General features: G+C 59.0%; 4 protein-coding genes across 7 annotated transcripts in view; all 4 read right to left on the minus strand.

Annotated features, from left to right (window-relative positions):
• Positions 1–27,468, minus strand: part of RILPL1 (Rab interacting lysosomal protein like 1) — an 87,930-nt gene that overhangs the window by 15,487 nt on the left and 44,975 nt on the right. The window lies entirely within an intron of this gene.
• On the minus strand, positions 321–6,140 carry LOC307094162 (glutathione S-transferase theta-3-like). 4 transcript variants are annotated; one of them, XM_079762791.1, is made up of 5 exons: positions 5,199–5,452; positions 2,654–2,741; positions 1,921–2,047; positions 914–1,090; positions 321–625 (listed from the first exon to the last, which is right to left on the minus strand). In XM_079762791.1, the coding sequence occupies exons 1-5, from the start codon at positions 5,308–5,310 to the stop codon at positions 434–436; spliced, it is 696 nt and encodes a 231-aa protein (XP_079618917.1). In that variant the 5' UTR covers positions 5,311–5,452; the 3' UTR covers positions 321–433. The 4 variants fall into 4 exon arrangements, with proteins under 4 accessions (XP_079618917.1, XP_079618916.1, XP_079618915.1 ...); XM_079762790.1 differs by having other exon boundaries at positions 1,921–2,071; XM_079762789.1 differs by lacking the exon at positions 2,654–2,741 and having other exon boundaries at positions 1,921–2,071; positions 5,199–6,140.
• LOC307094301 (uncharacterized protein) lies at positions 7,279–25,909 on the minus strand. The gene is made up of 10 exons (XM_079762969.1): positions 25,706–25,909; positions 24,853–24,937; positions 23,846–23,996; positions 23,570–23,743; positions 22,343–22,550; positions 12,313–12,534; positions 10,016–10,103; positions 8,989–9,139; positions 7,914–8,090; positions 7,279–7,715 (listed from the first exon to the last, which is right to left on the minus strand). Exons 1-10 carry the CDS (start codon positions 25,815–25,817, stop codon positions 7,521–7,523), a joined length of 1,563 nt encoding a protein of 520 aa, XP_079619095.1. The 5' UTR covers positions 25,818–25,909; the 3' UTR covers positions 7,279–7,520.
• LOC307094163 (glutathione S-transferase theta-4-like) lies at positions 14,544–20,308 on the minus strand (the record flags this gene model as incomplete). The annotated part of the gene is made up of 5 exons (XM_079762793.1): positions 14,544–14,947; positions 16,475–16,651; positions 17,705–17,855; positions 19,160–19,247; positions 20,197–20,308. The coding sequence occupies 5 exons, from the start codon at positions 20,306–20,308 to the stop codon at positions 14,750–14,752; spliced, it is 726 nt and encodes a 241-aa protein (XP_079618919.1). The 3' UTR covers positions 14,544–14,749.

A 27,468-nucleotide genomic window follows, 5' to 3' on the forward strand; every position in this document is an offset into this window, starting at 1 on the left:
GACTAGTGTGGCTCAATGGTTGAGCGTCAATTTAGGAACCAAGAGATCATGATTCCATTCCCGGTCAGGGCACAGGCCCGGGTTGCCGGCTCGATCCCCAGTGGGAGGCGTGCAGGAGGCAGCCCATCCATGATTCTCTCTCATCATTGATGTTTCTCCCTCCCTCCCTCTCCCTTCCTCTCTGCAATCAGTAAAAATATATTTTTAAAAAATAATAAGTAAAGCTCATTCCAGAGATCTCAAACAAGTTGGAGTGGAAGGGGCGAGAGTGGAGTAAGAAGACAGACAAAAGGAGGAACGTGGGCCTGATGCGTGGAGGGATCTCGAGAACAGAGACTTCGGGGTGTCTTGCTCAATGCCAAGGAGAGAGGCAACTCCATCTCTTTATTTTGACGACAGTCTCCATCCTCGCCTGCAGGCCCGCCCCTCCTCACTACAACAACACTTGCACCAGGGGCTTCAGCTTGTCCTTCATGGCGGTGTCCACTGGCGGCAGGTCCTTGGCCTTCAGCACCACCTCGTGGGCCTCCTGGAAGAGGTCCTCCCCGACCGCCGCCTCCACGCGCTGGCGCCAGGCTGCCAGCTTGGGGCGGGTTTTGAAGACGTGGCAGCCAGCGCTGACCGGCTGTGGGGAGAGAGCTTAGGGACCCCCCCAGGTGGACTTTCCCTCCTCTGCCCCATGTGTGATGGGCTGGGGTCCCCTCCCAGGAGATACTGAGAAAGCCCTCGATATCCCTGCAGGGTGGGGGTTTAAAGCCCCATTTCACAGATGAGGAGACTGAGGCGCAGAGAGGGAAGTACACGCCCTGGGTCCACAGCCAGGAAGGGCAGCATGAGCTGGAACACTGGCTCCCTCCCGGGTGCCCCCTGCCCCGTGGGCCACGCGCCCCCCGCCCCCCGGCCCCACACTCACATGCATCAGCTCGGTGATGGCCACCAAGTCAGCCACCGAGATGCAGGGCCCCGCCAGGAAGTCATCGTCCTTCAGGAACTTGATCTCAAGCAGCTGCAGGCACCTGTCCAGCTCGGCCAGAGTAGATGCCAGTGTCTCGGGGGGCACCCGTTCGCCAAGGAACACAGGGAGCATCATCTGGTGGGGGGCAGGAGGAGAGGGCTGCGGTTCTGGCCAAAGCCCAGCCTAGCTTCTCCTTGCTCCCGCCCGCCCCCTTCCGCCCAGGCCCCATCTCCCCCTCACACGGGCCAGCCTCCACCCTCCCTGGATGCTCAGAGCCGCTGGCAGAGCCCTCTGCAATCCCAGGCTGCCCACCCCTGCTCGCTGCATCAGGCCTGCCGTGGCTCCCACTGCCCTCACCACCAAGGCCTCAGCAGTGCAGCCGCCACCGCTCCCACCTCCCCTCCTCCCCACCCGGACTCCTCACATGGCAATGCGCCTGGCGCCCGCTCTGGCTACGGCTCCAGAGCTCATTCCTGAGCAGTGTGCTCGGTGCGGCCTGAGCCTCGGCACGGCCAGTGAGCTCCCAGGTGACGCTGGCGCTCCGGGGCTGCGGACCAGCCTTTTGAGGAGCAAAGGTCTACACTCGCTCACTTGACTTCTCTCCGTTCTGCACGGAAAGGCTCCGGCCCCCTCCAGCTTGAGGGGGGCCCCTCTCCCAGCCCCTGGAGCTCGAGGAGGACTCTTTTTCTTAAATATATCCTTACTGATCTCAGAGAGGAAGGGAGAGGGGGAGAGAGAGAGAAACATCCATGATGAGAGAGAATCATGGATTGGCTGCCTCCTGCACGCCCCACTACTGGGGATGGAGCCCACATCCCGGGCATGCGCCCTGACAGGGAATCGAACCGTGAGCTCCTGGTTCCTAGGTCGATGCTCAACCCCTGAGCCACGGCGGCCGGGCTGAATGTTTTAAACAGAAGGCACCATCCCCTGAGGACCCGGGGAGGTCCCTGCCCCAGGCTCACCTTCTGCCACAGGACCAGGGAGCAGCTGCTCCGCAGAGTCGTGTGCTGCCACGCCAAGTACTCGTCCACACGGGCGCAGGCCTGCAGGTCCTGGGGGTACCAGTGGTCAGGGGCCTCATACTTCCGGCTAAGATACAGCAGGATGGCCACACTGGGAGGGACAGCAGGGGCGAGGGCGATGTCCCAGTCACTTTTCAGCTACTCTCCAGGGGCCAGGCCCTGGGCGGGACAGGCCTCGGCTCCTGGCATGTGTTTCTCCACATGGGTGCCGCGTTTCACCATCCCCATGGTGCAGAGTAGGGATGTGAGGCTCAGAGAGGTCAGGTGATTTCCCAAGGTCACACAGCGCCACACTGAGCTATCCCACCCTCTGAACTAAGGGCACAAAGTAAAAAACAAAAATGCTCTGGGATTTCAGAAGGGGGGTGTGTGCTCAGAGAAAGCTTCCCCAAAAACGGGGGCACCCAGATGGGCCCGGAGGGTGAGAGCAACTCACCCAGCACCCAGCACCCAGCACCCAGCACCACTCCCCAACAGAGTCAAAGCATGGACACAACAGGAGCAACGCCAGGTGCCCTCCCAGCCCTGGCATCTCCGCCCACTTCGAGCCACTCTCCATCCTGGTGCTGGCACAGTTGCTCACGGAACATAAACCATGTCCCAGGCTATCGACAGTGGGCACACAGCAGGCTGGCCAGCCCCCCACGGCCATGCAGCAGTTCAGGGCCATCACCTCTCAGCCAGGGTGAAGTCCCCGTCCTTCAAGGCGGGCACCTTCCGCAGGGGGTTCACCTGGGCAAAGTCATCGCTGCAGTGTTGGCCTGCGGGAGGGAGCAGTGAGGCAGCGGGGAGAACCCTGAGCCCTCCCAGGTCTCTGGCCACGCCCGCCCAGCATCCAGAATCTTTCTTTTTTTAAAATATATTTTTATTGATTTCAGAGGGGGAGAGAGAGAAACATCAATGATGAGAGAGACTCATTGACCAGCTGCCTCTTTCTGGGGATTGAGCCCCGACCAGGAATTGAACCGTGACCTCCTGGTTCATAGGTCGACGCTCAACTACTGAGCCACGCCGGCCGGGCCATCCAGGATCTTTCTGAGGCCCCTATCCAGGGAAGAGGAGCCACCTACTGCCCCCTGACCCTCCCAGAGGGCCACCATCCCTGTGCCCACCTCCCTGCCCCTGGGCCAAGCAGCCCCGTGGCTCGGGCCCGGGAGGAAGGTGATGCACATCCCTGTAGCCAGCTGACTCCATCCACGTCAGGCTCTGCAGCCTGCCACCCCCTCACCCCCCGCCCCGCGATCCACCTCCCTATGCAGGCGGCGTGAACTGCGCAGAGCCCAGAGCGCCAGCCATACCGTTTCCAACCCTCAGCCCCTCCTCGGTCTCAGCAGGGGCTCCTGACCCCGTCACCCAGCCTCCAGCAGCTCAGCTCCTCTTTTTTTCTTTCCTTGCCAAACGCCCCGTGGGGTTCCCAGGCCTGACTCAATGCTGCATCCCCCCCCCCCCCCTCACCCCTGCTCCCGCTCCTGCCCCTGCCCCTGCCAGTGCTGAAGGTACAGCAGTACAGGGACGTGGAGTCAGAGGGCCCCGGTGCCTTCTACGCAGTGGACAGAACCACTCCTACCCGGCTCCCTCCAGAAGCTGCCTGTGTGCCCAGCCCGGGGGGGGGGGGGGGGGGGGGGCGGAAAGGCAGCGCACGGTGGCACATGCAGGCGGGGGGGCACCAAAGACGGAAGGGGGGCAGGCTCAGCCAAGCAGGGGCCTGCCCGGGGGGCTCTGGATCTGAAGCTTGCCCTACTGTCCAGGTCCAGTCCGCCCCCTCCACCGGATTCTGCAAACGTGGAGGGGACCCTGGCAGGGGTAGGCAGGAGCAAAGAAGGGACCAGATGGGGACAGACGCACCTTCTCCTCGCAGCAGAGGCGGAAGCTCAGAGGGGGGAGTAAAGGGGAAGCAGGTTGTCTTCTCCAGGCCGGGGTGCAGAGGTCCTGGGCACTCACCCCACTTCCCCACGCCCACCCTCAAACCCTAATGATCTCCGCCTGCCTCGCTCCCTCTTAACCTGTATTTTATTTTTTTATATATATATTTTATTGATTTTTTACAGAGAGGAAGGGAGAGGGATAGAGAGCTAGAAACATCCATGAGAGAGAAACATCGATCAGCTGCCTCCTGCACACCCCCCACTGGGGATGTGCCCGCAACCAAGGTACATGCCCTTGACCGGAATCGAACCTGGGACCCGTCAGTCCGCAGGCCAACGCTCTATCCACTGAGCCAAACCGGTTTCGGCAAGAATAAAATATATTTAAAAAATAAAATAAAAGCCGAAACCGGTTTGGCTCAGTGGATAGAGCGTCGGCCTGCGGACTGAAAGGTCCCAGGTTCGATTCCGGTCAAGGGCATGTACCTTGGTTGCAGGCACATCCCCAGTGGGGGGTGTGCAGGAGGCAGCTGATCAATGTTTCTCTCTCATCGATGATGTTTCTAACTCTCTATCCTTCTTCCTTCCTCTCTGTGAAAAATCAATAAAATATATATTAAAAAAAATATATATATATATATGTATATATATATATATATATATATATATATATATATATATATATATATATTATTCTTTACAGAGAGGAAGGGAGAGGGATAGAGAGCTAGAAACATCAGTGAGAGAGAAACATCAATCAGCTGCCTCCTGCACACCCCCCACTGGGGATGTGCCCGCAACCAAGGTACATGCCCTTGACCGGAATCAAACCTGGGACCTTTCAGTCTGCAGGCCTACACCCAAACCGGTCAGGGCCTTAACCTGTATTTAAAGAATGTTTAGTGTTCACTAGACAAAGGTCGAGGCTCTTTAAAAATACACAACTGATACTCGGCGGGCGTGGCTCATTGGTGGAGCATCCGCCTGGGAACCAGGAGGTCACAGTTCATTCCGGTCAGGGCACAGGCCCGGGTTGCGGGCTCGATCCCCAGTGTGGGGCGTGCAGGAGGCAGCTGGTCCATGATTCTCTCTCATCATTAATGTTTCTCTCTCTCTCTCTCTCTCTCTCTCTCTCTCTCTCTCTCTCTCCCCCCCCCCCTCTCCCTTCCTCACTGAAATCAATAAAAAATATATTTAAAAAAATACACAACTGATAACTGGTGCTACATTTCTGCGCTGGAGAGTCTGTCCGCCGGTCTGTCCGCACACGCAGCCCGACCGAGAGGCGGCGCCGGCGGGCGGGGGTGGGTCTGCCCGCCGCGGCCCGGACCCCAGGCCCGCCCGCCCGCCCACCTTTGAGCAGCTCCACGGTGCGCAGCTCGAAGGGGACGCCGATCTTCTTGGCGAAGATGTAGACGGCGCGGCAGGACTGCGACAGCAGGTCCAGGTAGAGCTCCAGGCCCATGAAGAGGGCGGCGGGCGGACCACAGGGAGGGAGGCAGACCCGGGCAGCCGGGCCAGGACGCGAACCAGCGGCTGCAACCGCCGGACCCGCGGGAGCCCCCGCGCGCGCAGCCCGGGCCCCGCGCCCGCCACGCCCCCCTCGCCCATTGGGTGGCTCGGGTATCTGCGGGCCAATCAGCGGCGCCGCGCATCTCCCACCTTCTCCCTCGGGGGTCTGAGCTGAGCTGGGGTCTGGGGCCAGGTCACACCCCTTCTCTGGACCTCAATGTCCTCCTTTGTCCAATGGACGGGGCGGGGGGGGGGGGGGATAATGGGAAACGGGACGCGAAGGGCGCCCCAGCACTGACCCCGGGCCCCGGGGGGGAGGCTGAGAACACTAGGGAGGGGAGAAAGGGGGGCAGGGCCAGCGGGGAGGCTGGGGCGTGGGGACCTGCTCTCTGCAGAGGCCTAACCCACATTCCGAGAATTAGCGGCGCCACCCCAACCCCTGGAGTCACATTCCGTACTCTCCAGCTCATCCCGCCCAGACAGCAGAAGCCCTGTGGGTTCATGTAAGGTTTGCAGGGGCGCCCAGACCTTCCCCGCGGTGACCCCGAGCTCCTCAGGCCCGTGGCTATAATGGCCCGTTCCCTAAGAGGCCTCCCGGGTGAAGAAGACTCTGCCCCGCCCGGCCTGCGTGGCTCAGTGGTTGAGCCATGACCTGTGAAGCAGGAGGTCACAGTTCGATTCCCCGTCAGGGCACAGGCCCGGGTTGTGGGCTCCATCCTCCGTGGAGTGTGTGCAGGAGGCAGCCGATCGATGAGTCTCTCTCATCGTGGATGTTTCTATCTCTCCCTCTCCCTTCCGCCTCTGAAATCAATAAAAATATTTTTGGGGGAAGAAGACTCTGCCCCCAAGCCCAAGAAAGCCACCTGGCAAGAGGATCAACCACTGGAAATTTTGAGAATAGCTTGGCCTGCCGGGTCCCCAAGCTCCCCAGTTAAGGAAGCCCTATCCCCACCCCCCACCCCCGCCGCCCTCCAGGCTGGGAGGAGCCTGTCCTCCACCCCTATTGGGGTCCGCCCCCCTCCACCAGTCACCTTTGACTGGGTCACTGCACTATCCAATCTCCCTGCCTCCTCCCTGGCCACCCTCCAGTCCACCCCCCCCCCCCCCCCCCAGCAGCCAGAATATTCTTCTGAAATACAACCTGAGCACCCCACTCCTGCTCACGGCTCACAGGGCCTAGCTGTGGCAGTGAAGGCTCTGAGCGACTGAGTCCTGACCACGTAACAGAGTGAAATGCTCAGTCCCTCTCGGACTCCATCTTGGTCCGCCCGCCTCGCTCCCACGCCCTGCAGGCTAACACTTCCTGCTCAGGCTTGCGTGCAGACACGCCAGCCGTTAGAGGAATTCTGCCTGAGGTTGGAGTTCTACCAAGACAGCTTCTCCCGTTTCCCCTTTTCTGGACATAAAAGAAGCCTGAACTCTGCACTTGGGTAAGATGGACTCGAGGAACCACTTAGACTCCCCTGTTCTCAGCCGGCGCCTCTCCTGAACTCCAAACTCTAACCACCTTTGAGTTTGGGCCTTTTGAGGCATCAGGCACGTGAACTTTGGACGGGTAGCAACCGATGGGTTGCGATTCAGATTTTGCCCTCCCCTGACCGATCCTCGGGACGGATGCAGGGCTCATGACTTAGACTATTTGGTGCCAAAGGGCAATGTCCTGGGAGGCCGGCCCAGCCAACTGGTCTACCACCATGCCGACAGCCAACACATTGGGGGTGCTTGCTGACCCCTATGCTTTCTGGGAAATTACTTCCCCTGGGAATTAGAAGGCCAGGGGGCTGTTGTTAATTTCACTCTTGGCAACCAGCAGAGAGACGCTGACCCACAGGGCCTGCAGAGGAGGGTTATCTTTTGGGCAGAGACCAAGACCAGGGCCGAAGAAAGGTCAGATAAACCACACAACAGAGTTAGAAGTGGAGGCTCAGGCTAAGCCCAGGTTTATTTGCCAAACTGCACAGGAAACGAGTGATTAAAGGAGACAAGGTCCGAGGGTGCTGCTCTCCTCTAACGCTTTTCGGGTGGCCATGGAAGATGGGGTGGGGGTCGGGACCTGGCCTGGGGAGCAACGGGACTCAGGCAAACCACTCCTGCTCTCTGGGGTCTCAGGAAAGTGCTTTGTGATCTGCCAAGGGCAGAGCCGGGGGCGGGGAGCTTCCCGGCTCATTGCAACATGGCCAGCACCCTAGGCATCAGCTTCTGCTTCACGGAAGGGTCTGCAGGTGGAAAGTCCCTGGCCTTCAGGATTACCTCGTGGGCCTCTCGGAAGAGGAGAGACCCCACCGCTGCCTCCACGCGCTGGCTCCACGCAGCCAGCTTGGGGCGGCTTTCAAAGATGGGGCAGCCGGCCCCCACGGGCTGTCGGGGAGAGGGGGGCAGGGCAGGGTAAGGGTGGGTGGGCGAGGCCAAGCAGCACCGGCCCGGTTTGGGGACCACATAGCTCCAGAAGAGGGGACCTCAAATATGCTTAATGTCCCAGTCCCAGGGTGGGGCGGCATGCGGAGGACTTCAGCGACCCACCCAGCCGAGCGGGCCTGCCCTGCCCACAGCACTCACATGCATCAGCTCCGTGATGGCTACCAGGTCAGCCAGGGAAATGTGGGGCCCCGCCAGAAAGGCCTTGTTCTGGAGGAAACTGTCTTCCAGGATCTGCAGGGTCGCATCCAACTCTGCCAGGGTGGCTGCCAGAGTCTCGGGAGCTACGGGCTCACCCAGGAAAACGGGGAGCATTATCTGGTGGGTGGGCAGGCAAAGAGCGGGGAGAGAGAGGGGTGGTGGTTAGGGCCAGCCCAGCCTTGGGGGTAGGAAGGCAAGCACCCCCGACCCCCAGCTTTGGAGCTGCTTCCCTGGCTCCATATCCTGGGAAGGCCTGCAAGGAAATTCCCAAAGGACCCCTCTTTCGTGAACTATTCCTGCTGCCATGAGCTCTGATTGGCTGAGCCTTGGAGGCTTCTGTCGGACTCAAACCCCTTTAAGAATGAATCAAAGGGAACCTGAACTTTGTGGAGGGGAGGAACTACCTATTTTATAACCTCTTTCCTCCTGACGTAAAAGCAATCCCTCTTACAGTGGAAGTAATTAGGAGGATGGGCTTTTAAGGTCTCCACTCTCACTTATAAACTGCAGAACCTAGAGCAAAACATGCAAACCCTCTGAGCCTCGATTTCCTCAACTATGATATAGGAATAGCAGTACATGACTTGTATTGTATATTAAAAAAGTGAGGCCCGGCGCTAGCCAGTTTGGCTCAGTGGATAGAGCATCAGCCTGCAGACTGAAGGATCCCGGGTTCAATTTGGGTCAGGGCACATGCCCAGGTTACAGGCTCAATCCCCAGTAGGCAGCATGCAGGAGGCAGCCGATCAATGACTCTCTCTCATCATTGATGTTTCTCTCTCCCTCTCTCTTCCTTCCTCTCTGACATCAATAAAATATATATTTTTTAAAAATGTATTCGATGGGCTTAACAGCAACCTGAGCACAACAGAAGGAAGAACGAGCGAAGTCCAAGTCAGGTCAGTAGAAACCACCCAAACTGAAAAGGAGAAGGTGACGGGGCCTGAGCCTCCCTGAGGTGGTGCCTGAGCCTCCCTGAGGTGGTGCCCTCACTGCCCCCCCGTCTGGGCCTCACCTTATGCCACAGGGTCCGGAGGCAGTTTCTCCGCAGGGTCGTGTGCTGCCACGCCAGGTACTCATCCACGCGGGCACGAGCCTGCAGCTCCTGAGGGTACCAGTGGTCAGGGACCTTGAACTTGCGAGTCAGGTAGAGTAGGATGGCCACACTGCAGGGGAGGGAGGACATGATGGGTGTAAGAAAGGGCACTGTGGCCCTAGCTGGTGTGGCTCAGTGGACAGAGCGTCAGCCTGCAGACTGAAGGGCCCTGGGTTCGATTCCCGGTCAGGGCACATGCCCGGGTTGCAGGCTCCATCCCTAGTGAGGAGCGTGCAGGAGGCAGCCGATCCATGATTCTCTCTCATCATGGATGTTTTTCTCTCTCCCTCTCCCTTCCTCTCTGAAATCAATACAAATATATTTAAACACAGAAGAAAAGAAAGGGCACTGTGCTAGGAGCTTTATACAGATCCTTTCTTTACTCTTCCTGACAACGCGCCAAAGTACTTGCCTCATTTTCCGGACAAGGAAGCCAGGCTTGGAACGGTGAAGGGACTTGCCCTGGACACACAGCTTCTGCTGGCAGCGGAGCTGAGAGTCTTGCTGAGACTCACGCCCAAGCTGATCCTACCCCCAGGCAGCCGCCCACAGCAGTGTCCAGCCACCTGCTCAGAGACAGCGTCTGATGGGAGGGCCAGAGAGTTTCCTGGAGGAGATGGCATCCAAGCTGAGCCTTAAAGAAGCTCAATTCTGCCCCAGACGTTTTGGCTCAATGGATAGAACATTGGCCTATGAACCAGGAGGTCACGGTTCGATTCCGGTCAGAGCACAGGCCCGGGTTGCAGGCTCGATCCCCAGTAGGGGGCGTGCAGGAGGCAGCCGATCCATGATTCTCCCTCATCATTGATGTTTCTCTCTCCCTCTCCTTCTCCCTTCCTCTCGGAAATCAATACAAATATATTTAAAAAAATAAAGTAAGGTAAAATAGAGGGTTGGGATAAGATGGTCCCAGCAAGGTCTGGGAGCAGCCCCCGGCCCCCGTTACCTCTCTGTCAAGGTGAAGTCCCCATCCTTCAGGGCAGGCACCTTCTTGTTGGGGTTCACCTGGGCAAAGTCATCGCTGAGGTGCTGGCCTGCGGAGAGCGCATCATGGGGGGTGGTCAGAGGAGAGCGCGGAGCCCTGTAGGGCCTGTGCCCGCTCCCCACGGGATCCTGGCCGCGGCTGGAGTTTATCTAAGAGGTTTCTGCTCCTGCCAGTTTGGCTGCACCCAGAGAGAGCTGCTGACGGGCACTTAGGTCTCCACTGTCGCCCGGCCAGTGTGGCTCAGTGGTTGAGCGTCAACCTATGAGCTAGGAGGTTATTGTTCGATTCCCGGTCAGAGCACATGCCCTGTAGACGGCATGCAGGAGGCGGCCAATCGATGATGTTTCTCTCTCTCCCTCTCACTTTCTCCCTGAGGTCAATAAAAACGTATATATTTTTTAAAGTCTAACCACGGCCTGCTCAACAGCCTTCAGTGGCTCCCCATTACCCCTGCCCCGGGGAAAGCTCCTCAAAACCACACACAATCCCTTAACCCTTCAGCTGAGACCTCACCCACCACCCTCCCTCCCTCCCTCCCTTCAAACTGCCCTCCCTCCTCTCCTGTGAGAAATTCCTCCCTGGCACACCCCTCTATCTGACATCCTGGCTGGGACACCCCTTTGTGCCCGTGCCCTCTCCTGCCCCACACTCTGCAGAGGGAACCCCGGGCCGGACAGGGGGCAGTCCACAGAGGAGGCTGGGAAGAGAGGGTGATTCCGACGGAAGGACAGGGCTCAAAGGCGTGGTGGACAGGCGCTGGGTCGAAGGCTCACCCTACTGTTGTCTGTTGTTAATCCCCACCCGAGGGCATTTCCCGGGGATTTTTAGAGAGAGTGGAAGGGAGAGGGAGTGACAGAGAAACATTAATGTGGGAGAAACACAGGGATTGGATGCCTCCTGCACACACCCCGACCGGGGCAGGGGAACCTACAACCCAGGTACGTGCCCTTGATCTGAGTCAAACCCGAGACCCTTCGGCCGACACTCTGTCCACTGAGCCAAACGGGCCAGGGCAAGCCGCCCTACTTTTCCTCCAGGCGACCCGTGGGTTCTGCACCCACGTGCCAGGACTCCGCGTGCCAGCCGTGTCCTTGGGGCCTCGCCAAAGAAACAAATCCTCTTGCTCAGGGTGTAGGGTTCACCAAGCCCCCCAAACCCTCCTCCCTTTCCCAGGGTACACCACGGAGCGCCCCCTCCCCATCAGGGACAAGAGAAACAGGACAAAGTGAATAAAGGCAAAGTTGGAGGAGGAGGAGGAGGTGGAGGAGGAGGAGGGAGAGGAGAAGGAGGAGGTGGAGGAGAAGGGATCGGAGGAGGAGGAGGAGGAGAAGGAGGAGGAGGAGGAGGAGGAGGAGGAGGAGGAGGGGTAGGAGGAGGGAGGAGGAGGGGGAGGAGGAGAAGGAGGAGGAGGAGGAGGAAGGGATAGAAGGGGCTCCAGTGCAGACTGGGCTGGAACGTGGGGGCAGTGCGAGCTGGTGCAGAACTTCCGAGTGGGAGGCTGCCCAGGCGGGGCTGGCCTCTGTCCCGGCTCTACACTTAGCCCCTCTCCTCCTGCCGCCTTCTTTCTAAAGGCGCCGGGTCCCTCCGCCCAGGGGCACCCCTTTCTTCACTAGGTCTCTCCTTTTTTTTTTAATATATTTTATTGATTTTTTACAGAGAGGAAGGGAGAGGGATAGAGAGTTAGAAACATCGATGAGAGAGAAACATCGACCAGCTGCCTCCTGCACACCCCCTACTGGGGATGGGCCCGCAACCAAGGTACATGCCCTTGACCGGAATCAAACCTGGGACCTTTCAGTCCGCGGGCCGACGCTCTATCCACTGAGCCAAACCGGTTAGGGCAGGTCTCTCCTTTTTATTCATTTTTATTTGTACTGATTTCAGAGAGGAAGGGAGAGGGAGAGAGAGATAGACACATCAATGGAGAGAGAGAACCATGGATCGGCTGCCTCTTGCACGCCCCCATTGGGGATCGCGCCCGCACCCCAGGCCTGCGCCCTGACCTCCTGGTTCACAGGTCGATGCTCAGCCCCAGAGCCACGCCGGCAGGTCTCTCCTCCGGGATTTGGCCTCTGACCAAGCAGAGTCCAGGGGTTCCCGGGATCTGGGAGCTTCCTGGTGGCTCCCCATTTCCGCGATGGCCCCAGGAAGGGGGTGGCCCGGGGAGGGGGTCCCCCCCCCCGCCCCAAAGCGACATTTGGCCTCCCCGTTCCACCCCGACCTCTCGGCTCCCGGGACACCCCGCCGGCCGGGCCCACCTTTGAGCAGCTCCACGGGGCGCAGCTCGAAGGGGATGCGGTTCTTCTTGGCGAAGATGTAGACGGCGCGGCAGGGCTGCGACAGCAGGTCCAGGTAGAGCTCCAGGCCCATGGCGGGGGCGGCGGCCCAACTCGCGACCCGGACCCGGACCCGAGCTCGGGACACTGCGCGGAGCGGAGCGCGGGGAGACGCGGACCAGCTCGGCACCGAGGCCACGCCCCCTGGAGGTCATTCCAGGTCCAACAGCTGGCGACGCCCCGACGGGGGGGTGGGGGGGGGGGCGGGCGGGGCGGGCGTGTCCAAGAGGCTGGAGCCTGGGGCTCAGGGCCCAGCCAGAGGGGGAGCGATGGGCGGGTCCCCCCTCTGAGGGTCAGGCTGAGGGCTCCCAGCCCCAGTGCTTTGTGGCTGGCTCATTGGATTTAGAATAACAGCTTCCAGTTTCATCAGCTAGCATCTATGAGCATCTCCCATCATCCCCATTTTACAGACGAGGAAGTGAAGGCCCAGGCGTGACTACAGACCCAGAAAGTCTGTGGATGTATATGCAGAGGTGGGAGGGCTGGCTCTGTCCTCACCATGTTAAAGAGGGAGAAACGGGGGCGCAGAGAAGGAAAGAGGCAGTCCCAGCGACGGGGGGGGCCCAGTGCGCACCCCAGCAGGAAGACCAAGGTGGTGAGCCGCCACTCAATGCCCACCATGGCCCCAGGGCTCTGACATTTGCTGGAACCAGCCTCTATGGAGTGCGGGGCTAAGGGCATGGAGTCCGGAGCCAGATTTTTCTGGTTTATTCCATTGCATTCAGAGAACATGCATTGTTATGATGCCTATCTGTTTAAACTTGTTGAGATTTTACGGCCTAACATGTGGACTTCATGGAGAATATTCCACATGCACTTGAAAAGAATGTTTATTCTGCTGCTCTTTTTTGTTTTAAATTTATTTAGTTTTTAATCCTCACCCAAGGATATTTTTCCATTGATTCTTAGAGTGAAAGAGAGAGGGAAAGACAGAGAGAAACATCAATGTGAGAGACACACATCAATGGGTTGCCTCCTCCAGGCGCCCTGACCAGGGCCCAGCCCTGGAGGAGCCTACAACAGAGGTGTGTGCCTTTGACTGGAATCGAACCCGGGATCCTTAGGTCCACAGGCCGAAGTTCTATCCCTTGATCCAAACTAGCTAGGGCTATTCTGCTGTTCTTGAGTGTTCTGTATACATACATACATACATACATACATACATACTAGAGGTCCGTTGCACGATATTCGTGCAAGAATAGGCCTTCCTGCCCCTGGCTTCACTCTGAGCTGCCCAGGAGCTGGCACATCCCCGCTCCCCGGTAGCTGGGGAGCCAGCACCTCCTCACTTCTGGCCAGAGCACCGCTCCTGTAGCTCCCTCTGCTGCCCCCCTTCCTCTCATAGCAGGTGTCATGCCCCTCCTGGTTGCTCCATGCTTGCATATGCAAATTAACCTCCATCTTTGTTTGGTTGATTTGCATACTCACTCTGATTGGCTGTGGGCATAGCGGAGTGATGGTTAATTTGCCTGTTTCTCTTTTATTAGGTAAGATATCCAATGAGTTTATGGTGTTCAAGTCTTCTACTTCCTTGCATTATTGATAGTGGAGTATTGAAGTCATCAACTATTATTATTGACAGCTTAACCATCCTTAACCTTTAATTTTTATATTTTTTTATATTTTTTAAAATTAAATCTTTATTGTTGAAAGTATTACAGACGTCCCCTTTTTCCCCCCATTGACCCCCTCTAGCTCGCCCCCACCCCCACCCCAAGCCTTCACCGCCCAATTGTCTGTGTCATGGGAAACGCATATATGCATACGAGTTCTTTGGTTGACCTCTTCCCACCGAACCCCCATCCCCCCAACAAAGCTATACCTTTCATTTTTAAACTAGCGTTCCCATTGCAGGAAAAATCCTGCAATAGGGTTTCCTGCTGCACTCTACCCCACCCTGCCTGCTCTCCTCCCTTCTCCCCCGCCCCGCCTTCTCCGCCAGCCAGCCTGCTTTTCCCTTCTCCCCCGGCCCCGCCTCCGCTCTTCCCTTCTCCTCCCCCCGGCTTGCTTGCTTCTCCGAAGCTTTGATCCCTTCTGCAGCTCTTGGCTTCTTTCTACACTGTCTTGATATGCAAATTAGCCGCCATCTTTTTTGGGGTAATTTGCATACTCGTCCTGATTGGTTGGCTGGTGGGCGTGGCTTGGCATGCGGTCAATTTGCATATTTGTCTATTATTAGGTAGGGTTCCTTTGGCAGCTGGGAGGACCCACTCCCACCCGCTCCCTCAGCAGCCCGGTGCCCACCCCGAGGGCGCAGGCTCGGCAGCCGTGGCGGTGGTTCCGGTTCTTTATTGGACCAAGAAGCAGAGTGGGTTTTGGTGTCTGTGCCCAGAAAGGGGGCGCTGCAGGGGGGTGGCTTCTACTTGAACTTCTGCAGCAAGTCGGCGATCCTCTCTTTGACGGACGGGTCCAGCGTGGAGCAGTCCCACTCGCCCAGCTTCACCAGCCGGTTGTGGGCCTCCCAGAAGAGGCTGGGGCCAATGCTCAGCTCCACCCGCATGCGCCACTCGGCCAGCTTGGGGCTGGTCTGGAAGACATTGTGGTTGCCCCCCATGGGCTGCGGGGAGACAGAGGGGAAGGCATGGTCACCTGGGGCCCAGCCCCCGTGGCTCCCCTCCCACAGCCTCGGTCTGCTGGTGCCCGAGGCCTGGGCAGGGGGCACAGGCCATGTCACGGATGTGGGGTGGGGATGGAAGATCCCGGAACCCCCGGGCTCGTGGTCACTGGTCTGGGTCCAAGGTCTCAAATCCCTCCCTGGGGGAGCCCTGGCCCAGGTGGCTCCTACTTTCCCCAGTGGGAAGCCTCCCGTGGGTCCCGCCTTCTCCCAGAGATCCGCCGTGTCCCCGCTGAGGGTGGGAGGAATTGCCCCTCCCCATGTCCAGCTCCCTCTGTGGTCCAGCAAAGGGGCTAGAATGGGAGAGCCAGCAGGCAGCGTGAGGAACCTGCACCCAAGATGTGCGGGAGGCCCACGGAGGGCGGGCGGGAGAGAGGGACGGGGCTGGGGGAAACGTAGGGGCTCTCCCACCTAGAAAACCTAGAACGGGTTTTCCTGGGCTGATCTGCATTGCACACTGACCAAGGACCAAGGCGGCCAGTTACAAAGACACCAGCCAGGGTCTAAACTGGCCATCCTGCCCGGCCGGCGTGGCTCAGTGGTTGAGCGGCGACCTAGGAACCAGGAGGTCATGGTTCAGTTCCCGGTCAAGGGCACATGCCTGGGTTGTGGGCTCCATCCCCAGCGGGAGGCGTGCAGGAGGCAGCCAGTCGATGACTCTCTCTCATCATGGATGTTTCTCTCTCTTGCTCCCTCTCCCTTCCTCTCTGAAATCAATAAAAATATATTTGAAAAAAAAATAATAAACTGGCCTGCACGCCAGGTGGGCTGGAACTGGCTACCTCCCCTGCATGCAGCAGCTGCATAGACACCCCACACGCAGGTCTGCCCCCAAATGCTCAGCGGATGCCCCCCAGACCCAGCGGCGGGGGAGCTGCTCTGTGCAGCTCTCTGGAACTCGGAGTAGAAGCCCTACAGCCGGAAGGACGCTTTGGAAGCTTCTGGACCCTGCCTGGGTGTCCACCAGGAGGCAGAGGCATGTAGGATCCCGGCTGACTGGCCAAGAAATCTGTGCTCTTCTCCCTGTCCCGGGCTCGGCCTCCCCCTCCCCCCCCACACACACCCAGGAATCCTTGTGCAGCGTGGATGCTAGCGATCCTCCTCCATGGTTCAAACTCTCTGTGTTTATCCTAGCTAGTGTGGCTCAGTGGATAGAGCGTCGGCCTGCGGACTGAAGGGTCCCGGGTTCAATTCCGGTCAAGGGCACATGCCCAGGTTGCAGGCTCCATTCCCAGTGAGAGGCATGCAGGAGGCAGCCCATCAATGATTCTCATCATTGATGTTTCTATCTCTCTCTCTCCCTCTCCCTTCCTCTCTGAAATCAATCAAGATACATTTTTTTAAAAAAAACTTCGTGTGTTTCCTGTGGCCCCGATGGAGTGCCGCCACCCAGACTCGGCTTCCGCAGCCTCCAGGCCCCCCTCCCCACCAGTCCGTCCCGGGCTGTGTACCCGCCAGCAGCGCCCTCACCTGCATCATCTCCACCAAGGCCACCAGGTCGGCCAGGGAGATGTTGTCCCCGGTGATGAACGGCCGGTCCTGAAGGAACCGCTCCTCGAACAGCTTCAGGTTTTGATTCACCTCAGCCAGCACCTCCTCGGTCGTCTCAGCTGGCACCTCCTCGCCTGTGATCATGGGGATCAGGAGCTGGCCGGGGGCGGGGAGAGGGGGGAAGAGGCGGCTGCACCCCAGGGCTCACACCCGACCCTCCAGGCCTCGGTAGCCTTGTCTTATGTTGATCACCTCTCTCCGTCGCACCATGTTCCTGGCCCTGGATCTAAGCTCGTGCTGTTTCAGACAATCACGTGCTACCCAGGATTTGCAGCCTTGGAGCGACGGGCTGAGCCACGCGGCCTACTTGGGCAGTAGGCGACACCATTTAGGTCGGTTTAGGTACACTCCACGATGCTCCTGAACAAAATCCCTGACGGCCCTGACCGGTTTGGCTCAGTGGATAGAGCGTCGGCCTGCTGACTCAAGGGTCCCAGGTTCGATTCCGGTCAAGGGCATGTACCTTGGCTGCAGGCACATCCCCATTGGGAGGTGTGCAGGAGGCAGCTGATCAATGTTTCTCTCTCATCCATGTTTCTTTTTTTTTTGTTGAAAGGGAGAGGGAAAGAGAGAGAAACATTAATGAAGAGAGAGAATCATTGATTGACTGCCTTCTGCACGCTCCCCACTGGGGATTGAGCCCGCAACCTGGGCCTGTGCCCTGACCGGAATCGAACCCTGACCTCCTGGTTCATAGGTCAATGCTTCAACCACTGAGCCATGCCGGCTGGGCATCTCATCGATGTTTCTAAATCTCTATCCCTCTCCCTTCCTCTCTGTAAAAAAATCAATAAAATATATATTTTAAAAATCGCCTGACGACGACTTTCTCAGAACAGACCCCTCATGAAGCATCACATAACTGTCATGTGTCATCTTTAGATCCCTGGTGTCCCCAGGCCCTTCGACTCTGATCTATTCTAGCTGAGAATGACATGTCTGGAGTCCTGTCCTGGTTTGAGTGACATCTGTCCCTCCCGGGTGCCCTTCTCCGGGTCTTTACAAGGCTCTTTCTCACCCAGTGGGTCACTCCACGCTCCTCACTGCTCCACGAGGAGGCGGGGAAGGGAGCTGAGAGAATGAGCCTCGGGGACAGAGGGACACGTGCTTAAGCTCCCCCGCCGTCAGCCCCAGGCGAGGCCCACTCACCTTGATCCAGAGGATCTTGCTCATGGGCAGCTGGATGGCTGTGTGCTGCCAGGCCATGAACTCGTCCACGCGGGCCCGCGTGTGCAGGTCCGGCGGGTACCAGTACGAGGGGGCACTGTACTTGCGGCACAGGTAGAGGAGGACGGCCACGCTGCAGGGAGGGCAGGGAGGGCACTGCTCGGGCCGGCCCCGCTCGGCTGCACCAGCCACCACCCCAGCGTGGCCTCGACCCAATGCGGAGCTTCCGGCCCCGTGGGCTCTTGGGCTCTAAACACTGACATTCTTCCAGCGGGAGGAGCAGCCCAAAGGCTGCGGGGAAGGCCATCAGCCCGCTAGTCAGCGAGGGCACGCCAGCCGGTCCCCTCCCTGCTTTCTTTTTGTTTTAATATATTTTTATTGATTTTAGAGAAGGAAGAGGGAGAGAGAGAGAGAAACATCAATGATGAATCATTGATCGGCTGGCTCCTGCACGGCCCCTACTGGGGATCCAGCCCGCAACCCGGGTATGTGCCCCTGACTGGAATCAAACCCGGGACCCTTTAGTCCGCAGGCTGAGGCTCTATGCACTGAGCCAAACCAGCCAGGGCCCCCTGCTTTCTTGACTGCCTGGCATAGCTGGTGACCTTGGTCAGGTGGAGCCTGGGAATGGGACGCTGGGGGAAGTGGCGAGAAGAGAGTGAATTGGCAGCAGAGGGGATGAGCCACCGAGGGAGGCTTAAGCGGCAGGCAGAGGCTTGACTCACTGGCCCAACACCCCTGGCTGAACCGTGTCCTGCACGGCCAGGCGTGAACCTGAGGAGGGGCGGTGAAGGATTAAAGCAGACAGACAGGAGAATACAGTTGGGGCCAGGTGGATCACTGTGCCTGGATGAGGACACAGTGACACAGCCTGTAAGCCGAAGCTTTATTTTATAGTCAGATCACACAGAGCAAAGCAAGGGGAGGGGTCAGCATGCTTACAATGTTCTTGCGAGTTTCAAATCTATTTCCTCACTCAGGCCTAGTTTTGGCAGCACTTGCTGCACCTCCCACAGCCCGTTAGCTACCTAGGAACAAGGGAGGGCTGTAGGGTCAGGCTTAACTGTGCTAGGAGGGCTCTGCCCTCCAAGCTGGGACTTGTATGTGGCTCTGCCACAGGTCAGTCCGAGGCCTGACCCTATAGCCACTCCCTACACCTGCCCTTTCTGTGACCTCTGGAAGCACCACCCTTGGGGGCCAGTTCCTGGGTCACAACTGCTCTGGGGAGACCTGCCGGTGGCTCCCGGTGCCCTCTATGGACAACTTCTGGAGCTCGGTGATGGGTACACGGGGCATTACGCTCCTCCTTCGCTAGTGATCTGTCTGCTGTGGCATCTGGGGGAGATGGTCCACGGTGAGATAAGTCAGTCAGCACCAGCAGACCAGCTGCAGGAGGAGCAGAGACAGGGGGTGGCAGGGCCCCGGGCAGACTGTTACCTTTCCGATAAGACAAATTTCCCATCTTTGAGGCTGGGCAGCTTCTTCAGGGGGTTGATCTCGGTGTACTCCTTGCTGTGGTGGTAACCTGCGAGGGGCAGGAAAGAGAGGCTGCAGACACCCCCGGGAAGAGAGAGCCAGGCATCCCAGAGGCAGAAATGTCCTTCTCTCCATTTGCTCAGCAGGGGAAACGGAGGCCCAGAGGACATCATGGCTCGCCCCAGGTCAGAGAGCAAGTCAGGGCAGGTCAGAACAGGGACTGGGATCAGGACTCCTGCTCCCTATTCTGTGACCAGGACAACACTTTCCCTCCCAGAAACTGGAGGGTGCCGGTCCCACCCCCAACTCTGGGGCCTGAAGCCACAGCTGGCAGCCGGCAGCCCCAGCCCTAGCACACAGCTGGAACTCAACAAAAGAGCCTTTCACATGCAACCGACCCAGTGTGGGGGCAGGAGCTGGAACTCTTCCTTGACCAGCTGTCTCTGGCTGGAAACATTTTTGAGCTCCACCTCATTCATTTCTGGAGCACCTGGATATAGGCTCCTACAAGTTGAGCTTTTAAAGCCGCCTCTGTGCTTGGGCTAGGGGAGTGTTGGAGACCAGTCCCCTGAGCTTCACTGGGTCTGTGTCACCCTGAGCAGGTTTGAATGCTGGGGGAGGATGGGTGTAGACCAAAGCTGCCTCCGGACTCTTAGATGTGGGATGACCAGACACCTCTGTACCTTTGCCAACATCCTCGGTGGGTGCTGCCGTTAACAAGAGTCTAGACTCCCGCAAGGAGAAGGTGAGGGCACTGGGTGGAAGCCCAGGGGCCCCTCTGCAGCGCTTTCTCCCCCTTTACCCTCCAAGAGCAGGGCAGAATCAGTGGGGACAGACGCACAGCCTACAATTCCCTCGAAAACCTGTCCTTCCCCTGCGGAGTCTGGGGAGAGGCCACCTCCCCCCTGGTCTCCGTCTCTACTTTTCAGAAACACCCCCACCTTGTGCTCTGCCTACTCCCAGGACCAGGCCTGCCCAGGGGAGCCACGGGGGCCAACCTTTCAGCAGGTCCACAAACTGGAAGTCGAAGGGGATGCTGTTCTTCCTGGCGAAGATGTAGACGGCGCGGCAGGACGCCGACAGCAGGTCCAGGTAGAGCTCCAGGCCCATGGCCGAGACGCGGAACGGGCCCCCTCCGCCACAGCCAGCAGGCCCTGACCCCGAGCTTAGGTGCAGCCTGAGCCCCGGGTTCTGTACCCAGCAGCCCTCTCCAGCCCAAGCCAGGAGCCGCATTCCGGAACTCCTGTTTCAGCTGGGATTGTCATGAGGCCGTGCCACCTGGAATTCTCACAGCAGCGAGGATTCTGAGGAGACAGGAGGAGGCTGGGGAGGGGTCCCCTGACTCTGCCCTCCCCCTCCCTCGGGCACATGTGATCGCCCGTGGCCAGTGCGCGAAAGGGGCTCACTCCAGGGAATTCCTTCCCAGGGCCAGGCCTTCATTGTGGAAGGAGGATGGGCAGCGAGATCCAACCCTGGAAGGTTCCAGAAGCAGAGATTGAAAGTAGGCACTGACCAATCTAACCTGAACTGTGGCTAGAAAAAGACTGGAAGAAAGAGGATCCCCAACCCTATCCGGTGTGGCTCAGTGGATAGAGCGTCAACCTTCGGACTCAAGGGTCCCAGGTTCGATTCCGGTCAAGGGCATGTACCTTGGTTGTGGGCACATCCCCAGTAGGGGGTGTGCAGGAGGCAGCTGATCGATGTTTCTCTCTCATCGATGTTTCTAACTCTCTATCCCTATCCCTTCCTCTCTGTAAAAAATCAATAAAATATATTAAAAAATAAAAATAAAAAAAGAGGATCCCAGCCCCAGTCAGGATGCATGTGGGAGGCAACCAATCCATGTGCCTCTCTTACGTCAATGTTTCTCTCTCTCTTGCCCTCTCTCTCTTGCTCTCTCTCTCTCTCTCTCTCTCCCTCTCCCCTCCCTCTCTTCCACTCTCTAAAAATCAATGGAAAAAATATCCTCAGGTGAGAATTAAAGAAGAAATGGGGCCCGTGGCCTGTGCCCTTCCCTAAAGCCCACTTCCTCCATGGCCGGCTGGGGGCCCCGCCAGGCCACCATCCCTCCTGCATCTCGGGCCGGGCAGCAGGTCCAGCTGTACCCCTGCCTGGCCCTCTTTCCCGTGGACACTCCCCCATCCTGCTCCCCCCTCTGGACGGGGCCCAACACCTGCCCTGCTGGGCCGCCCTGAGCTGTGCCTGGGACAGCCTGGTGGCTTCACAATCCTGCAGGGAGTGGTGACAGGCAGGCAGGCTGGGAGGAGCTGCAGGCGCAAAGTTCAGGGCTTTAGGCCCTCTGTGTCCTCTCTCCCACTATCTCTCTCTCTCTCTCTCTCTCTCTCTCTCTCACACACACACACACACACACACACACACACACACACACACGTGTGTGTGCGCGCCCCATGCCCCATCCACCCCCAGCCCAGGCCTCGCCTCTGTCCACAGAGTAACCACTCTCTCCAGAGCTCCCCACCTCAGGGGTGTACCTCCCAACTCCCTGGGGCTCAGGCCCTAGGAGTCTTCCCTCATCCCAACCCACCCCTGTATCGCCAGGTGCGGTCACGCTGTCGCTCTACATCCTGCATCTCTTACCCCTCCCCCCACCCCCACCCCCACCCCCACCCCCACCTCCGCCACACACCTCTGATGGCCTGGCCAACGTCACAGCTTTCAGGCCCGCTGCCCTGCCTCCACCCTGGGCCACTGGTCCTGGTCCACACGCAACAGAGGGGACTTCGTTTTTTAAAAATATGTTTTTATTGATTTCAGAGAGGAAAGGAGAGGGATAGAAACATTAATGATGAGAGAATCACTGATCGGATGCCTCCTGCATGCCCCACACTGGGGATCAGCCGGCAACCTGGGCACGTGCACTTGACCGGAATCGAACCCGGGACCCTTCCGTCCGCGGGCCGATGCTCTATCCACTGAGCCACACCGGCCAGGGCCGCATGGTGGGTTTTCGTCTAGGGCTTATGTCTGCGGCACCCGAGAGGCGGCCGAGGACAGCCGGGGGCCTGCCGTGCAGAGCTCCTCCCGGGGTCAGAGAGGGAGTGAGACGTGATGGAGAGGGGGAAAGGGACACGTCAGACACAGGAGGAATGCTGCTCGCCTTCGCCGGCCAGCCCCGCCGCCCTCAGGGGATCCTGGAGATGCGCAGCAGCATTCGTGGGTGGGCTTCAGGGGGAGGCTGCGGGAGCTGCTTGCTGGCCGCCTGCTCCAGGATGTTCAAGATGGGGCCGTGGGCCTCCCGGCACAGACCGGCCCCCAGGTCAGCCTCCACCCGCCCACGCCACGCAGCCAGTCGCGGCCGGGCCTCAAACACGTCGTAGCCAAGAGCCACCACCTGTGGGGACAAGGACGGGAACGTGGGTGGGATACGGAGGTCCCGATGCCCGGAGCCCCGGCCCAGGCGCCGGGTTCCTTTTCCAGCCTCCGTGTGAGTGAGGCCCAGGCAGTGTGCCCACCGCAGGCCTGAGAGCACCAGGACGGCCCAGGCTCAGCGGCTGCGCGTCCACATACGCACCAGGAGGTCAGGGTTCGATTCCCAGTCAAGGGCACAGGCCCGGGTTGTGGGCTCGATCCCCAGTGTGGGGCATGGAGGAGGCAACCGATCGATGATTCTTTCTCACCATTGATGTTTCTCTCTCTCTCTCTCTCCCTCTCCCTTCCCCTCTGGAAATATATATATATATAAATAATAATAGCCCTAGCTGGTTTGGCTCAGTGGATAGAGTGTTGGCCTATGGACTGGAGTGTCCCGGGTTCGATTCCAGTCAAGGGCACATGCTCAGGTTGCAGGCTCGATCCCCAGTAAGGGGGGGCGTGCAGGAGGCAGCTGATGGATGATTCTCTCTCATCATTGATGTTTCTATCTCTATCTTCCTCTCCCTTCCTCTCTGAAATCAATAAAAATATATTTTAAAACAATAATAATAAAATAAATAAATAAATAAACAAAAATAAAAATATATTTTTAAAAAAGCACCAGGATTGCCGAAACGGGTTTGGCTCAGTGGATAGAGCGTCGGCCTGCGGACTGAAGGGTCCCAGTTTCGATTCCAGTCAAGGGCATGTACCTTGGTTGCGGGCACATCCCCAGTAGGGAGTGTGCAGGAGGCAGCTGATGGATGTTTCTAACTCTCTGTCCCTCTCCCTTCCTCTCTGTAAAAAATCAATAAAAAATTTTTTTAAAAAAAGCACGAGGAGGAAACCCGCCCAGGAGGGAAGCAGAGGGCTCGGCGCCAGCACCAGTCCAGCCAGAAGCGCTCTGTGCGGCTGGGCAGAGCCCTGGCGGTCTCTAGGCCTCAGCGCCGCAGTAGGAGGACGCTGCCCGCACGTGCCGCTCGCCAGCCAAGCTCGTACCTGCATCAGCTCCTCCAGGGCCATGAGGTCCGCCAGCGTCACCCGCTGGCCGGTGAGGAAGGCCTTGTCCCCCAGGAACTGGTCCTCCAGCTGCTGCAGGGCCTGGTCCACCGCGGCCCTGTTGCGCTTCACCTTCTCCTCGGGCACCTGAACCCCAATGAGCGGGGCCAGCACCTGACACGGGCCAAGCGTAGGCTCAGTCTGTGGCCCCCGCCTCCTCCCAGGCCCGACAGGCAACCGCCCCCCCCCCCCCCACACCCGGACGGCGCTCCTCACCTGGGTCCACAGGCACACCCCAAAGGTGCCCCGGATAAAGTCCGCGTGCCAGCCCAGGTACTCGTGGATGCGGGCCCGGGCCTGCAGGTCGGCTGGGTACCAGTGGTCCGCCGTCTGGTACTTAGAGCTCAGGTAGATCAGGATAGCCACGCTGGGGACAGGCGCGGGGGGGGGGGGGGGGGGCTGTGAAGAGCCTGGCTCCTGGCCTTCATCCCCGGCTGCCCCCACCCCCGTGGGCCCTGGGGCTCGTCTGCATTTGCAGGCCGGCCTCCCCTCCCAGCCCTGCTCCCCGGGGCTGCCTCCCCTCTCCCCTGACTGTCCCCCCTGAGGCTCCTTTCTTCTCAGTCTTGGGCACTAACTCTTGGCCAGCCCTTCTGTTCTGGACTTCAAGAACCTCTTCGCAGCCTGAGCCGGTCTGGCTCAGTGGATAGAGCATCGGTCTGTGGACTGAAGGGTCCCAGGTTCGATCCCCAGTAGGGGGCGTGTAGGAGGCAGCCAATCAATGATTCTCTCTCCTCATTGATGTTTCTCTCTCTCCCTTTCCCTTCCTCTCTGAAATCAATATAAATATATCTTTTAAAAAGAGAAAGAGAGAGCCCTAACAGGTTTGGCTCAGTGGCTAGGGTGTCGGCCTGCAGACTGAAAGGTCCCAGGTTCGATTCCGGTCAAGGGCATGTACCTTGGTTGCGGGCACATCCCCAGTGGGAGGTGTGCAGGAGGCGGCTGATCGATGTTTCTATCTCTCTATCCCTCTCCCTTCCTCTTTGTAAAAAAAAATCAATAATATATATATATATTTTTAAAAGACAAAGAGAGAGAGGTGCAGGGATGCGCTGTGTCACCCCGGGAGCCCCTGGCCACCCAGGCTCACGCCCAGCCGTCTGCTCTCATTGCACCCTTCACCTTGGCCCTTGGTGCGGCGCCCTGTGGGGCCTGGAGGGCCTGCAGCGGGAGAGCCAGGGGCCCGCGGGCTGGGGGCCTCGGAGGCGGGGGGGGAAGGGGAGTACCTCTGGTGCAAGACGAAGTCGCCGTCCTTGAGGATGGGCACCACATGGGGGCTGCCGGCCGGTAAGAACCCCTGGACGTGCTGCCCTGCGGAGAAGGAGGTCAGAAGAAGCCTGCACCCCCGGCCTCGGGGCTCCGTGGGTGAGCATCGACCCCATGAACCAAGTGGTCATCAGTTCAACTCCCCGGTCAGGGCCCATGCCCGGGTTGCGGGCTCCATCCCCAGTGTGGGGTGTGCAGGAGGCAGCCGGTCCATGATTCCCTCTCATCATGGATGTCTCTCTCTCTCTCCCTTCCTCTCAATAAAATGAATAAAAATTTGTATTTCTTAAAATAGAAAAGGCCTGAGGACAACAAGCACACCTGCTCCGCCCTCCTCCAACCAGAGCCCCTGCCAGGCTGGGAAGGGCCCCCCTGCACAGCCACCTTCCGGAGTGTGTGTGTGTGTGTGTGTGGGGGGGGGGGGTCGGGGGCTGTGCTGGGTGCAGCCAGGTGCTGCGGGTGGTGCGGAGAAGTTACTTAGACAGGACTGGGGTGAGCAAGGAGAGGGGTGCGCCTCGGGTCTTCCCACCCCTCACTCCTCACCACAGCGGGCCAGTCCCCCCAGGTCTTCAGGGCTTTGGGAACTTAAAGGCATGCTGTTTAGGGCGGTGCCTCTGAAAATCAGCGTTCTCCCCATCCCAGCGGAATGTCACCCCCCTTCCAGCGAAGGCCTGTGACCCGCCCCAGGCCACCCAGCACGGAGGAGACAACGGGCGGTGAGGGAGCTCTGCGGACCGTGGGGCCTCGGGGAGCTGCAGGGCGAGGAGCCAGGGGTGCAGGGGCCGCGGCCACCCGGGAAGCAGCCGGGCCCACCTTTGAGCAGCTCCACGGGGCGCAGCTCGAAGGGGATGCCGTTCTTCTTGGCGAAGAGGTAGACGGCGCGGCAGGGCTGGGACAGCAGGTCCAGGTAGAGCTCCAGGCCCATGGCGGCGGGGGCGGCGGGGGGCGCAGGGAAGGCAGCCCTGGACGGAGGGCAATGGTGGCAGGAGCCAGGCCACCCCGAGGAAATAGGGGCCCGAGCCCCGCCCCTCTGTGGGCGCGCCCCACCCGGACCAATGTCCAAGTCCATCCTGCCCGCCCCGCCCCCCGCCCCCCGCCCCGCCCCTGTTGGTTAAGTTCAACAAAAACTTTTTTTTTTTTTTTCTCTGAGATTGCTTTGCTCAGACTTCGCCCCGGCTCCGGGTCCCAGGCCACATCCAGCGGCGAATGCCGCGGGTCCGGTTAGGCCACAGCTCGTGCGCCCGCATCTCTCACCAGATCCGCGCGCACGGCCCGAGGGGGCGCGCACCGCGGGGAGGGAGAGGGGGGCGCGGTAGGAGAGGGCGCAAGGCGGGCGGGGGGCGCAGGGAATCCTCGGCGGAGGCGAGCTGCCAGCTTCCGGCCCGTCTGCGCTGTGACCTTTCTTCTCCGCTGCTTCTCACTTTCCCCATGGACCCCTCCCTCCCTCCACTGACCCCCTCCCTCCCTCCTGCCGTCTTCCCGGGGGCGCGGTGACGGTGCGGGCAGGGCTGGGCAGGGCTGGGCGCCCACCCGGAGTCTTTCAGAGGAGGCCATCCCTCTGGCCGGTGACTCAAGCGGGCAAATCAGGGTGTTTTTCTGGGATTTCTGAACTTGGAATCCGGGAGAGACGGGTCCTTTGGGGAGGGAAATGTGGGCGCAGTGAAGGGGGCCCCCGCGGATCGCTGTCCTGAGAGAGAAAGAAGCTCATTCAAAGAAGAGTGGAGGAGAGAACCAGGTTCTGATCCCGGTTCCCCCCTGGGAGTCAGCTACACGTCTCCCCCACACAAGAGGAGGAGGTTTCCGGGAAACCCCTCTTTTGGCTCAATCCAGTTAGCACTGAGCTTCTTCTTTTTATTTTTAATATATATATATTTATTGATTTTTTTTTACAGAGAGGAAGGGAGAAGGATAGAGAGTTAGAAACATCGATCAGCTGCCTTTTGCAACTGGGGATGTGCCCGAAACCAAGGTACATGCCCTTGACCAGAATCAAAGGAGTGAGAAACATCTATATGAGAGCTGCCTCCTGCACGCCCCCTACTGGAGATGGAGCCTACCACCTGCAACCTGGGCCCGTGCCCTGACCTGGAGGAATCCAACCATGATCCCCTGGTTCACGGGCCGCTGGCTGCTGATGCTCACCTGAACCGCGTCCAGCAAGGCCAGGGGTGAACCTGAGGAGGGCGGTGAAGGATTAAAGCAGACAGACAAGAGAATACAGTTGGGGCCAGGTGGATCACGGTGCCTGGATGAGGACACAGTGACAGCCTGTAAACCGAAGCTTTATTTTATAGTCAGATCACACGGAGCAAAACAAGGGGAGGGGTCAGCATGCTACAATGTTCTTGCGAGTTTCAAATCTATTTCCTCACTCAGGCCTAGTTTTGGCAGCACTTGCTGCACCTCCCACAGCCCGTTAGCTACCTAGGAACAAGGGAGGGCTGTAGGGTCAGGCTTAACTGTGCTAGGGGGGCTCTGCCCTCCAAGCTGGGACTTGTATGTGGCTCTGCCACATGTCAGTCCGAGGCTTGACCCTACAGCCGCTCCCTACACTCACCCACCTGGCCACACCGGCC

Source organism: Cnephaeus nilssonii (genome assembly GCF_951640355.1).
Source record: "Cnephaeus nilssonii genome assembly, chromosome: 22".
Classification (NCBI taxonomy): Eukaryota; Metazoa; Chordata; class Mammalia; order Chiroptera; family Vespertilionidae; genus Cnephaeus; species Cnephaeus nilssonii.

Bases quoted from the DNA above. Each gene is read 5' to 3' on its own strand.
- LOC307094162 (XM_079762789.1), bottom strand. From the start codon at position 5,500: ATGCGCGGCGCCGCTGATTGGCCCGCAGATACCCGAGCCACCCAATGG. The intron at 1,091-1,920 runs GTGAGCCTGGGG...GCCCCCCACCAG, and splicing joins CCCTGGTCCTGTGGCAGAAG to ATGATGCTCCCTGTGTTCCT. The intron at 626-913 runs GTGAGTGTGGGG...CTCTCCCCACAG, and splicing joins CCATCACCGAGCTGATGCAT to CCGGTCAGCGCTGGCTGCCA.
- LOC307094301 (XM_079762969.1), bottom strand. From the start codon at position 25,817: ATGGGCCTGGAGCTCTACCTGGACCTGCTGTCCCAGCCCTGCCGCGCC. The intron at 10,104-12,312 runs GTGGGCCCGGCC...CGCTCTCCGCAG, and splicing joins CCCCGTGGAGCTGCTCAAAG to GCCAGCACCTCAGCGATGAC. The intron at 9,140-10,015 runs GTAACGGGGGCC...CCTCCCCTGCAG, and splicing joins GACTTCACCTTGACAGAGAG to TGTGGCCATCCTACTCTACC.